Source organism: Hyalella azteca, unplaced genomic scaffold, assembly GCF_000764305.2.
Source record: "Hyalella azteca isolate HAZT.00-mixed unplaced genomic scaffold, Hazt_2.0.2 contig11709, whole genome shotgun sequence".
NCBI classification, from domain to species: Eukaryota; Metazoa; Arthropoda; class Malacostraca; order Amphipoda; family Hyalellidae; genus Hyalella; species Hyalella azteca.
The window spans coordinates 308,888-323,449 of record NW_025941696.1 but is presented as its reverse complement, the minus strand read 5'-3'; the positions used below and the strand labels follow the sequence as shown (position 1 = coordinate 323,449).

Here is a 14,562-nt window from a genome sequence, read left to right as displayed (position 1 = left end):
ATGAGATTTCTACTGGAGCGTAGGTTTTTGGTGAGCATAACCAAAGTTGAGGTCTCAATTAGACAGGAGAGTTAAGAACCATTAGAAAGGTAGAGCGTTTGTAGCATGAGACCTCATCACGAGACATTGATCCGCACTAACTGTCCGTCATGAAAAAGGATATTTGCCCGGTTTTCCATCGTTTGCGTCTCGTCTTTTCATTGCCTCCATCGTTCCATCGTTTGTGTCCGGTCTTGAAATTGCGTTTAGTTGTGTGAAATGTCATACGACGAATTCTCGCTGAAAAAAATAAGGATTTACTTTATCATATTGATGAGCATATCTCGTGAACAGAATTCTCGGCTGTTCACGGAGAGGAAAAGTTGTTGCTCGACACTGGTTGCTGCCTTGCGAATTCGCGTGCACTTGCGTCAAGTAATAAGAGTTTTAGTGTTAAGTAACGAGGCACCTCGTGCTGACCTCCCTTGAGTTATGGCTGCCACTTCGCTTTCCTGCTTGAATTATGTCGCTCCAGATGCTACACACGGGCACAACAACTTCATTTTTTTTCGCCGTCGCATTGAGGCTGTCGCAGCTGCCCAGATTATGTTTGTATAATTTGTTAGCCTGCGTAATAATTTTTATTGTATATACATACATTTATAGATAAATCTTTACCAATTTGGACTAGTAAACTTGAACAATATTTATTTATGCTTAACATAGGAAGCTTACTTAGACAGTACCGAATGGGAATAGGCTAGATCCTGTATATTAATTTTGAAACTGAGGGAAAATGAAAGTATTCGACCTGATTATGGCATTTAATTATTGAAATTTCCATGCGTCTTGACGAGTTGTGAACGTTACGTTTCTTTTTGGTGATACAAGTTTAAGCGCCATGTGCGCCCAATGTAAGTTTACATGGAGCGTCTCTTGAAATATTTATCGTTTTGAGGCTGTCACAGCACGGACTGTAGATCATTCATTTCAGCACTCGTGTTGGCGCGAGGAATGGCTATTTTATCGCCTGCTATTCGCAACCCAATGTAAAATTTTTAAAAAGCCGCGAATCTTGAGACTTCGACATTATTTGGACGGTTGAAAGACATCGAAACTTGTTACTTCTTCTGAATATTAATTAAGAATCACGCAGGAAAGGTTGTGCATTAATAGCACCGAGAGGAAAAAATTCCAGCTGGCGATGGTTCTCATAACGGGCTGCGATTTTAATATCGGTTATGTTTTGTCATAAGTAAATTAAATTTAATAAATTATATATTTTTTGGTCAATTTATTACCGAACAAGCAACATCTACAGAATTTTTAGTATACGTGATGAGGTTTAGTTTTCCGTGCATAGTGTCGAAGCAGAGCGTTGAGAAAAGGTATTGCGGAAGTCCTACAGCTTCCTCATGTTCAACTCACGACGCGCCAGCATCTTGCGACTCTCACATTCGCCACAACTTGGTCCTCATGTTCCTACCGACGAACACACTTCCACACCTGTCATGGCTCATATACTTCGTACCTGAGTGCAGGGTTAATCCGTTAAGAGTTTAAACTTTAAACGATCGAGGTAATGACGAATGTTCACGCTTTAACTCTCTGTTGTGAGGTTTAAGAATACTACTCTTGTTAAGAATGTTTTACTTGATTGGAAGACCATGTTTTTTTGTATGATATAATAATTTTCTCAATTTCTTTAGGCTTCTATAAAAATTCTTGGAAACCAACAGGAGTGTATCAACAATAAGAGACACAATTGAAAGGAATTGAGGAAAATTTCTGCAGACATTTCATCTTGTTTCTTAGATCATGCACAATCAGGAAACGCTCCGAAGCCGCTCGTTGTTCTGTTATTTCTGGAATGGTTGGTCAGAGACTCCGTAATATTATAAGCACAAGGCCATCGGGGCAGGAGGCACGTTGCATGTGGCGGCGCGTATACTCAAGGTCGCCACATGGTTGTATGCGGGCCTGTTATTTGGTGTGGGTACCACTCCAGGATAGGAAGCTGTGGGAAAGGTGAATCCTTATTCGGGCCGCTGAAATGTTTGGTATTGGTGCTTGCCACTTGTCTGTCTCCATCCACAAGGTGTTTCAGCAAGTGTCTATTTGTATTTAAATTTAAAATGCAACCATTCTAATGACGCCTGGTTTTTGTGCTTTGAAATGCTTCCAAGGAAGATTGAATTGAGCGGGTTTTTAAATCATCGCCTAAAATGCATAACTTGCGACTTGTCTGCATGCTATTATATCTATGTTCGAGCGTACACCCGGTAAAATGAATGCCGCAGAACATGGCAAATAATTTTACGGACAGTATCAAAAGCAAACTAGGTATTCGACTTGCAACAGTACTCGTTACCTCGATGTTGAACAAGCATCCAAGGTCTATTATTGCAGTGCTAGTATAGCCACTGACCACGCTCGCGTGATCTCTGTAGTGACCCGGAAGTATGGATAACTCGTCAGTTCTGTGCACGGCATCCTCAACAAACAGGATCCTGCTGCTGCTGCTGCTGCTGCTGCTGCGGCACTCTGTCCGTAGCAACTGCATTATACCCTCTGGCTGATCGACTTTGATTTTGTTGATGCTATATTCAGCAAGTATTCAGTTGTATGTGCTGCGTTTCAGGTTAAGTTATTCTTAATTTTTCTCCGTTAATAATGCTGTTTTTGAGTGAACATTATAATTATTGATGTTGATTTTTAATGCTGAAAGAGTTGAAAAATTTGATATATATCATCAATGTGTAGTCGCTGCGCGTGAATATGCTGCATTTACCGGATTTCCTGAATTCTGTTTACTGCATGATTAAGTAAAAATGAATTGAGTGTAATCTTAACTGATAGTTTACTAATTCAGTGATAAGGTGAGATATGCTACGAGCCACTCGTGCGTCTTTTATTGTTTTGTGATTATTGAGATATTTTACGCCTCATTTTGTGGTTTTTATTTATTATAAATGTGTTTGTATTCAAATTATCTCAAGGTATTGATGAGTTCCCAGGATTACTTGGGGTTCATACTACTTGTAAACGTGTTAGTAATACTTATAATCCTCAATTTTTCTTCTAGTGATAATGAAAAGATGGTGGTGATAGGATCGCTTTGTTCATTCGCCCCCATAAATACCTCATTGCAGCTACGTTGATTCTTACCTACGTCATTCGCCTGATTTGAAGTCGTATCTTCCAAATACCTCCGGGTGTTTTAATTAGATTAATGTCATTAATCCCTCTTAATCAAGTTAGCCGCGCACTTCGATGGTAAAATTGAATTGTTGAATGACTATATGAGTTAAAAATCTTGACCGGATGAAACCGAATACCAACAATCTTAATATGATGGGATAGAGAAAACCTTATGTTTGGGATAGAGGAAACCTGATGTTGGGATAGAGAAAACCTGATGTTGGGATAGAGGAAACCTGATGTTGGGATGGAGGAAACCTGATGTTGGGATAGAGAAAACCTTATGCTGTCTCTTATACACATCTAGATGTGTATAAGAGACAGACATGTAATAGGTTTAGAATGAATGTATTTATACNTAGAGAAAACCTGATGTTGGGATAGAGAAAACCTGATGTTGGGATAGAGAAAACCTTATGTTGGGATAGAGAAAACCTGATGTTGGGATAGAGAAAACCTGATGTTGGGATAGAGAAAACCGTTGGGTGCCTTGCAAGTGCAAGGCACCCAACGACCGAGAGGGACGGGGCTTTCTGTTTCTGTTTATCCGGGTAAATGTTACCACATTTATTCGAATTACGAAATTCACTAAATTTTAACTGAAAAATTTGTTATTAACTATATAGATCTAGATCACTTATGTTTCGTGTGGTGAGTTGCATTGTGCATGTCAGAAATGTGGGACGTTGCTGTTCAGTAAATTATGTTGTAAGACAAATTATTGAAAAAATACAATATCACACGATTAGAAATCAACGTGAATGAATTTCTTTAAACTAAACTTTGAGCAAAGAAGTGGAATTTTCGAAGATTGTTTATTTGTAATTCCCTTTTCCGTAGTGTATGGCGTTAAATCGCATCCTAGTCACGGGCTTATATGTGCAATTAACATGGCTGGTATTTGGAAATCTACTTACGATTGTTTCTCGGCACGTTTGTTCAAACGCTTTATTTTCCCTACCAGTGTATTTCGTGTGCATGTGATTATGAAGGGCATTGCACGAGATTGCCAAAGACGCGGCATTTCTCTAGAACATCGTTATAGAGAACATCGTTCTAGAACATCGTTCTAGGGAACATCGTTCTAGACAACATCGTTCTAGAACATCGTTCATGTTCGATATCTCCATCAGCCACATTGGTTGTCGGTCCCGCTCTAGTCACGTGTTGCTTCGAGTTGGAACGAGCTAACTTTTATAAAACTTATTGACGATGACCTTCGCAACTGTGCAGTCCTGGCGTGGCCAAACATCCATGCGCCCCCCGCGACGAGCGGCACGTGTTAGATGTCCGTAATTTTTTCATGGTCATTCGGATCCAGGCTACATTGCGCCCGCCACAACGTGACCCTTACTTTGTGATCTAATTAAATTTTTTTAGCCTTGAAAGAGATGAGAAAGAGCGATGAGAGTTGTTCATTTTTCATTCAGTCTATTACGAGTATATTTGTTGGATTAACATTTATTTACGCCTTTAAATAATGGTAATTGTTTTCAAAGTATGTAGTAAGCTGAATCATTTCGCGAATGAAGAAACGGCTCAATATTTGTTTGATAAACTTCATTCACAACGTTTGTTTTCAAAATCCCAACCTATTTTTGGCACATTGTCTTGACTTCTTGCACCTCGATCAAAACATGACCTCTGGGCTGCAATGCATTAGAGAACCAGATTAACTTGGACGCTTCTGCGGCTGACGTGTCGTGACGCGAGGTCGTCTGTTGCCCGGACCCAGCCCGGACCCAGCGCGTCTGTTGCCCGGACCCAGCGTCCAAACCTGCTGCTTTGCATTCCGCGATTAGTTTGTGGTCGACCAATGAAGCTTGCTGCTATATTCGTACGAGCTCGTGTTGCTATTATCCCTGCTATTTTCGTGGTCACGTCAATTACCTTTGCTTTTTATGCCTGACCTTCACTCATACACTCTATAATGTTATAATCTTCTGGATTGGAAAATTCGTACCCTTTCTACTAGCTGTTTTTTATTGTACCGTATATCAAGTAATGTATTTATCTTGGTTCTATTTGCCGTGAAATTTGCTGGCATTTGAACAGTATTGAGCGCGCTTGATGAAGATCGATAATTTAATGATTTCGAACAGCGCTCACTAAAAATGTTAACTTCATTTATCCCTGTAAATTGAGATTTTACGTTGGTAACACAATTTTTCTTGCACGTGAAGCTTGGAAACTCCTAAAGAAACTTTATGTTGAATAAAACTACTGTTAACTGTGATATTTTTCACTTATTCTATTGAACTTCCTTGAATTTCCTACTCTGCCTGTAAGAATAATTTTATCTGTATTGATTAGTATCAACGTCCTTTTCAGCGTCGGCCCTTTAATTTATGATGAATTGTAGACCCTTTATTATTAATTATTGATTGAGCCGATCATTTTTTCCTTGAAACTACGAAAAGTTTCGCAAACATTATGATTTGCTGACTTTATGTTGTGATTATATAGTGATTTTTCTGCTAAGTAACTAGTTGATCTTCCTACTTGGTCCAATTCGTGGATACAGTTGATTCTGAAGTAGTCTCGGAAGCTGTTCACGCTCGTTTGAGGACCTGGCAGTTGTTGCGAGTTTTTGTTGTGGTGCCTCGGACACGCTCCAGCGCGTGCGCTGGCCTAGACCTGAGTGTCGCGACATCACCTGGACAACGCGCAGCTGCTGAAACTCTAATGCTGTTTAGTGCGCTATATAAGTCAAAGCCCATATTTATAGTAAGCATAGAAAACTTCGTTAAGATCAATGAAAGTTGTATAAGTAAATTTCAGAGTTGCATCGGCGTTTTTCCCCATTACGCGTTGTGAAGAACTATTGTAAAAACCGGTGAAATATTTACCAGAGAAGCATGATCAAAATATTTGTTTCAAAGAAAAAATATTCCTGAAATTAGAAAGTAGATTTTTGTGCGGAATCTACTTTCTACGCTTGCATGGTGTGCGAAAGTGTGTGGATATTTCCGAGTTTCCCCTTATTCTGGTTGGCTGCTACGTGACCGCTCGAAAGGTCCAATACTACAACCGAGCGCGTCGTGTCCCATTTGACAGCGCGCTTGCCTTGTCTGGCTTGTTAATTAAGTGTTCGCACGTATAGACTTGACGCAAAAAAATATCAAGTGCATGAACCATAACGAATAACTTACCGACTAAGTTTTTTTTCAAGTAGTTGTACCAATTGAATTGTTGATATATAAGTTTTGCTACTTAAGTTAAATATTCTTCAGCGTCTAAACTCTTCATTAAAAATCTCGAGTATCTGGAAAATTTGTGTCGTCCGCTGTTGAACTCAGTCGAACAAATTGAATGGAAGTAAATTGTCTAAATGAATTATATTGAAGAAGTAAAAACAGTGTATTGCTTCCTGCGTTTGTTTGAACCACATGATGCTTCTAGAACTTACATTTATAAATGTGTTTATGTTGTATCAGATGTCTGCTCAGCAAACTTCGCACTTGTTTTATCACTTGCTTATCTATGTATATTTGATCACTCCTGCTGACTTATCTTGACGTAAGGTGGTCTTATCTTTTTAAAATATTGTACTTCCGATCTACTTAATGCTCCTGTCATAGAATATTAGAAATATTTTAAATTGAAGGAGACCAGCCGTCAATTGATGCAACCATGAATATACGATATAAATTATCATAGTCGCGTGATATCACATTTTATCAGAACATATATTCATATTAATCGCTGTGATGAATTTGAGTGTGAGCTACATCTATTGCTCGATCTTGCCTTGCAACGATTGTCATTTCTAGCTTAATGCCTCGCTGCATGATGCAAGACCATTTTAATTAATGCCTCGCTGTTGCATTACAATTTTCACTGCAACTATTCGGTATATTTTACAGTGCATGTAGACTTGACGTGCGGTTTAAGCTATGTTGTTCGTAAACTATATAGTATTTGTATTTATATTTTTTTCTGTGTTGTGTATTATTTTTTGTTACGGTTCCATGAACGTAAAAAGTGTTCTGGTAAAAAGTGTTTTGGTGAAAGTTCTTTCAAGTTGGTTTCGAAGCTATTATATTTAACTTAACGTCGTAGCTCATTCATCCATGTCAAGCTCGGCCCGCCATGATGCGTTCAGTGCTAAAGTATGTTGATGTTCCCTGTAGGTCATTAATCCATGTCTTATTCGAACCACTGTCCAGACTCGAGTTTAATCCGCTTTGCCCAGTGATCTGTGTCACAGCTGCCTCCGCGTGTTTTTCCATTTGACTGTAAAACATCTGATATTTTTTGCTGTTGTTGAACTTTTTTCAGTTTGTTTTATACTAGAACGAATTCTTGAATGCTCATTGTTGAGAAAAAGTTATTTAATTTGTGTATTTGATCCGAATTTTTTCTTTAAAGTTCTTTGCATTCATCTTCTTGAACAACCTTACTGAACATTGCAATGAATAGGTTTTCTCTGAAAAATATTTGACTTGGAACTTTTCGTAGTGGCGATTTATTATTTTTTTTTTGTTGCTGGTCTAATATGTGTTTTATTGTATAGAACTGGTTCTTTCTCGTGTATGTTTTTGATGATACATCGAATTATATTAAGAGCTGCAACAATCTCCGCGATCATTGCAACTTATATTATAACAATACATTGTTGTACACTCTAGAATGTTTGCGCTACTATTGTATGGTAAATTTTGTGTGAATGTGAATTTTTCACAACCTTCAGTGAAAGTTAGATTGAAATGATAATCAAGACATTCTTATTCGAGGTAATCAACATTGATGTCCATTGAACTGCTCATCCAATGTTAAAATAGAAGGAAACTATGATAATGAATAATTTGGTTTGATTATTTTCGATCAGAATCTGGGCGTACTACCAACCATAATAAACTCACAGATGATTCATGCCTGTTAATACGTGCTTTCTGTAAACGTTCTGGTATGAAACTCGTTCCTTTGATATTTCTGTTTGTTTTTGGTTTCAATTTCAAATTAAGCATCGCTAATTAATAATTATGAAATTGTTAATCGCTGATCATTACATTTAACCGTTTAAAATCCGATTCGTCGTCACTACTGTTTCGACTCGAGATTTTAGAGACGAGACTAGTTCAGAAATTTCTCGTGTACCCTTGCGTTCGCATGGGCTGTGTTCACTTGATTACCTCCCTCCATGAACTTACGCTAAATGTTCGATTTGTTTCTATTAAAAGAGTTACCATATCGTCCGTGGAATGAACTTTCTTGGCATTTCAAGGCGCCGTTGACTCATTTCCCCATACTCGTGTTCGGCGAGACGATCGGAAACGCGCGGTCAGCGGCTGCCGTATGTAATGCCCGGCGCGGCGTCGACCCTCCACTGCCTTCCATCCGCCGCTTCCAGGTTCGCGAGGACGAAACTGCAGCCTTCAAAGATGCGGCCAGTCATAGAATCACTTGACTGACTTCAATTACTTAGCATAGTCTCTCCAAGCGCTGACTAATCGTGTTAGGAAGCACAGTAATATTTTTATAGGAATCCAGTCAAATGCAACTTTTGGATCTGATCTTCCACCAACTGGTTCTTTGACGCGATGAAGGCATTGGGTTGTTGAAAATAATCCATCGCTGGGGTGGCTCTTTTTTATCATTTATATAGTGTAATTTTTTATTTCTTGCAAATGCAAATTCAATGGAAGCATAAAGGTGTCTAGACATGCCAACGGAATACATAAATTTCTCGATTTTGTGTATCTTACGCTTGCTATGTTCAATAAATTATTCCTAGGTAAGTGTGATGTTCGAAAATTTATTGCTTATGTAATATTTACTTACACCGATTTTTTCATACATTTCATGGAGAGCTTAGAAATTAAAAGTGTATTAAACGACTATACAGTTGTTGGCAAAAAGAACATCTTATGAAAATCAATGAAGTCGCATCAGATTTGTACCCGACGTATCCTAACTATGCGTGTAATAAAAAAAGAATTATCGTCTGCTTCTCACTGCGAGGATCGCCCAAGCTGCGGCAGCTGATTTTACTACGGATACTACGACGACCTCCCAGCGAACGAGGCTAGGCCATCCGTACACTGTCGTCCAGGCCAGACTTGCTTCAGTTGATGACTGACGCTCGACGTGTGTGGGTGTGTTCCGGTCTCGTTCCTTAACTGCCTTGTTAGGAGCTTTGTAAGCAAGTGATATTCGTAACAATTGAAATTTTTAATATATATTCAACATGTTTATTGTATAATTGTGCGTGGTGATGACGCACGATTATGGTTGGTGTAGGGAGGGTTGTTTCATCAGTCCCGTGAGCAACGTGTTGACAAGAGTGACTAGCTCTATGGCAGCATTTCCTCCATGCCAACTCTGATGCGTGTGCCTTTAGAACGATCGTAGACATAGGTTCGTTTATCAGCTTTCTTGGTGTTTTGCCTTTTGTAAAATTGAAAGTGAAATTGAATTAGTAGCAATACTTCCATGGTGCGATAAGGCCAAGAATAGATTTTATAATATTATTATTATAACTTGTTAACACAGTTATAATAATACCTGCGTAAACAAGAGCTGTGTGTCTATTAAACCCTATATTGAAAAATAATTTGAATCTATTATGCCCATCTATTGAAAAAATAATTTGAATCTTTCATGCCCATCTATTGAAAAAATGATTTGAAACTATTATGCCCATGATCCATTCTTTGAAAGGGCAGTATTTTGAGCCTTAATATTCTTTAATGAAAGGTAAACTTGAATGTAGTCATTTAATCATCTGTATGTGGACAGTTCTCGGCTAACCTCGCAAGAAGAACTATTCAGTGCGTAACGGTTGTGTTTTACCTCGCTTCACGCTATCGAGAAACCCGCAGGTGCCTCCACTTATGTTCATGCAACGCTGGGCTGTAAATTTTATGTGTATATGACAGAGATTGCAGTCCTCATGACGCTATGTTCGTATCAGCGTTAATAATCCAATACCGAGAACTCGAGCAACCTATGAGATCATATCTAGAAATTAAGTCGTATCTAGAAATCGTTTCTACTGAGCTGTCGGACCTTGAGGATTTGCAGACCATAAATTTGTGGTATTTATTAGGAATTGTTGTTTTGACATGTGAGTTAGTGAGATTAATCAATCACATGAATATTACATCGACATGAAAAATTCTAGACCCCAAACTGTGATTATTGGAGTTTCATTCATTTTAATTTGTGATTTGCCAGAGAGCTGGTTTTAGTGCTGTTAGTGTGTAACTAATGAAGTTGATTCATTTTGATTTTTTGCTTTGAGTTCTGTTTGAATGTTTATACTGACAATGAAAGAGTGTAGAAAATGTAGATGTCAGCACTTACAATTTAGGCTCAAGGAATATTCTGCTTCGGCTTTAAGTTCTTTTTTGCGAGATGTTGATTTCCATTGTGTTACATAGTGTCAGTGTTAAACCAAACACAGAAACTGAGAGATATCCTCGATGGTCAAGTCCTGCCTTGAAACTTGTTTAAGTAATTTGTTAGTTTCAGAAAAAGTTTGAATGATTATATCTACTCGGAAACGATGAAATTTACTAAGTGATTGCTGTTATAGATTACAAAATCATGTGACTTTGTTCATTTATAGATTCCTCAATGTTGCGTATCAGATTATATTAATTGAAAACAATGTAACATGCGATTTGTCCGCAGTGCCTCACATAAAATCCTATAATAATAGTGCCTCATCCGTAGCCTTATTTAAGAGTTTCGCCTGAAGTCTTTTCCTCGTCAAAGGCCGAATATCTGAGTGCAGAAGAGACGTGTTGGAAGTCATGGCTGACACTATATATGCTATGCGCATGAATAACGGAGTGCCTCTAATACACATCAAGGAGCACCCCGAGTATAAGAAGAGTATACTCAGAGAGGCCGCTATTCTAGGTAATGTTCTATATAATTAACTAAATTAAGAATGGTTTGACTCGGTTTATTATTTGTACATTTGGTGATAAAAAAAACAAGCTGTTTTATGTTCGCACCGTGCTCCGTTAAAATTTCAGGTATGATTCATGTTGGAATTTGATGCTAGTCTGTAATGTGTATTTAGGCGCAATCGTGTATATGTTCATAGAGTTTATGCATGACTTTTGCCTGCACGGTCATGTTCAATTTCTAAAATAAGAATCGTGCTCGTCACATCCCGCACAACCCCTCATGACAAGTCTGCGATAGACTCGCAGTCTTGCTGGCGTTGGCGGGTCTCCAAGCATGGGCGACGCTCAAACACGTGAATTACGCTGCGTGTTGCACGGCGCACTCCTAAGATTTTAGGGTCTGTTTATTACGCCACATTTAATTGCTCACTACTCGCCCTGTATCAGACGGCATTAGCGTATGTCTACAAGCAACATCGCAAATTTTCTTGGCTTGCTTCAGTTCAAACTATTTCAGCATCATAGCTTGCTAGAGTTCGCTACCATTCAATCACTATGAGGGTTAATAAATCTCGACCCACACTCGAACTCGATCGCACAGTCTTCGGGTCACACTGAACGCGGCTTCTTCTGCTGTACGCAGCCTCTCAGGCCATCTGCAGCGCGTGGCACGCGTCTCATGGCGATGTGTTTCTTCGGCACTGCGTAACTCGTCACAATATCTAGCAAATTGATCGTTTTAGGTGATGTTCAACGCTTAGACTAATCAGTTTGTAGGTTTCTTTTTAAAACATGACGAGTATTGTTCTGCAGCGCAAAGCTCTATTATTGTGCCTTCAGTTGTAATTTTCTCATTTTTATTTCAAGGCAGCGAAGTATTTGTCGGATCAAAATATGTACCTATAGCAGAATTTACATCGTAAAAACCGTAAGATGATCATGAGAGTGACTGTTTGTGAACAACCCTCGGTCCTATGGGTTGCCCGTCAATGCGTGTAGAGTACGTTAAATGCTGTTAAATTGTATAGTTGGTATTCTTACCCTGTCGTGGTGATGCATGTATACACAAGGTAGCGGGTCACAGTTCTGGCCGCTCTTTGTTCACCCGACGCTCGTTGAAGCCGTCCATCGCTGGCGTTGATAAGGCCGTGTCGTGTTACCGCTGCTCCGCTAAACCTCTTCAAGCTTTAGGAACAATAACCAACAATTCCTCTTGACTTCTCATCCAAAGTTCACATTCCTCTTGACTTCTCGTCCAAAGTGATTTCCTTTGTTCACTACTTGAGTTGTTTTGTGCAAGAATTGCGCGTTTTGTGCCCTTATTGAACCTGTTGAGCTGATAAATTAATATGGTTCCAATTTACGTGTCGATCTGTCAAATATTTATGCTGCTTTTGATGTGAACCAATAATTATTTGTAGTTGAGTTTGTCTATTTCGAAGATTATCGTAATTTCTTTATGTCGTGGTGCGCTTTTAGTTATTTTCATACCAGAACAATGGCGAGCGAACTAAACGCAGAGCTCTGATTTCTGCTTCTTGCACATGTGGCTGCTAACGAAAAGTTGACATCGAAATGAGGCATCGAGGCTTCATCATGCATCAAAATTTGATGCAAAAAGGTTTCAGACTATCGATGACCGCACAGGATCGTATAAACTATAAACCAGGACGTGCCGTGAGGGCTGGCCATTCATCGCAGCGTTGCTAGTGAGCTTCGTACACTACTAAACAGCGTTGAATTATGCACCTCACGGTGCTCGGTATAGCAATAGCGCTCGGTAGCGTTTCTGAGATGCTAAAAGCTCTGCGTCACTCACTTAGCTCTGCACATCACCACCATGAAGATCGAGCTATATTGCTTAGAAGCTCTGCACGTCAGAACTGTGCACAGCAGAGCTACTAACACAGCTCTGCAGCTCACCACCGTGCACAGCAGATCTTCTAACACAGCTCTGCAGCTCACCACCGTGCACAGCAGAGCTAGTAACACAGCTCTGCAGCTCACCACCGTGCACAGCAGAGCTACTAACACAGCTCTGCAGCTCACCACCGTACACAGCAGAGCTACTAACACAGCTCTGCAGGTTTAGTCCGCAAATAGCTATGCGGTGGCCGGCGCCCCGCGCACGTCGCTGTGACACTGCGGCAACGCCTGCCCCAGAAGTGCTACCAGTACTCTGCTGCTTCCATTGTTTTTAGCCCATTTTCTCATTTATGGAAAAAATGCACTATTGTGCTCGCCATGTCCGTCCGTCCGTCTGTCCGTCCGTGACTTCACGCGTTTTCGTCGACAAAATGCGCTCTCTGTCACTCACTGCAGTGAGTACTGAGTTATATATATTTTTTTCAGTTTGATTGCGCTTATATATAGTCTCCTGGTATATTCGTACAAATTATTTCTTGTCGACCTTTAATTGAAAATTTTGTCTACTTTTAGTAATGTAAATTTACCATTTTTCTACGTTAAAAGTTTAGTAATATTCTTTAATACCGGTTCCATTTAGGTTGACCAAACTCTCATCATCATAACATCTAAAGTGCGTCGCGTTTTTATTATAGTAGTTTGCTTCGGTTTATGATAATTTTAGAAGCGTCGAGTTAGGATTTGTTATCACCAAGTCTGTCACAGTCAGCAGGCGTTTGGACTAACATTATCGTTATCTTCTGTTTCTCTCTGTTATCGAGACCTAGCGTTCTTCGCTTGCCGTTGCCTCTCGCTTTTCAGTGGCTAAAGTTGATCCAGAATTTCAGCATTAGGAATTTGTACGCTGAATGAACTGATACTTGCGGCGGTTCACTAACATCACAAGCATCGCCACCGTATACTGTATACAAGTCATCTCTCTTATCTTCTCAATTATCTCCTCGTAATGGAGCTTCCTCCCAGGCCTCCGATAGATGCGATCGCCTTTTGTTTCTGTAGCTTTGAAAGCGTGTCGTAGTTCACATGTCGTGATAAAGATTTTTAGGCTACTTTCATAATATCGATTAATGTTATAAAAATTCCCCATCGCTTTGCAGTACATAATTCAAAAGTGTAGATGCCATCACTAATGAGGTTCTTATGCATTTTTTCATTGTACCGTATAGGATTATTTAAATTGAATAGCTTTTCACTACTGTATATCGTATCGCTGATCGTCGTTGTACTGGATAAAAATATTTATACCCGAACTTGATTCCTCGTACCTCCATGCATGATTTCGTTGATATACTATTCAATTTTTTAAATTTATTTGTATTCACTGCTTTATTAGGTATTATCCCCAACATTGGCTAATAAAATTGTTTGCATTTACCTGACAACTTTCAGTCAGTGAATTATTCCATAGGCCAAAATATTTACAGTGTTTTAATAGAATCTCTACGCAAAAAATAAGAATCTTGAGGTGGAATCTCATTTTTTCAAACGTGCTGTAGAAAAATTAGTATGAAACGACTCTTTCACTCATTTTTTCAAACGTGCTGAAGAAAAATTAGTGACTCCTTCAAGATTTATTCCTGCACATTTCTTAATT

General features: G+C 39.2%; 1 protein-coding gene across 4 annotated transcripts in view; it reads left to right on the top strand.

The window, feature by feature from the left end:
- LOC108672797 (guanine nucleotide-releasing factor 2) overlaps positions 1 to 14,562 on the top strand; it is a 77,254-nt gene that overhangs the window by 6,341 nt on the left and 56,351 nt on the right. Inside the window, exon 1 of one of the 4 annotated variants that reach the window (XM_018160539.2) lies at positions 10,491 to 11,049. The exons of the other annotated variants lie outside the window; for them this stretch is intronic. Coding sequence (XP_018016028.1) covers positions 10,941 to 11,049 — 109 coding nt within the window. The 5' untranslated portion in view covers positions 10,491 to 10,940. Of the gene's footprint in view, positions 1 to 10,490; positions 11,050 to 14,562 lie in introns of those variants that run through there. 4 annotated transcript variants of the gene reach the window in all.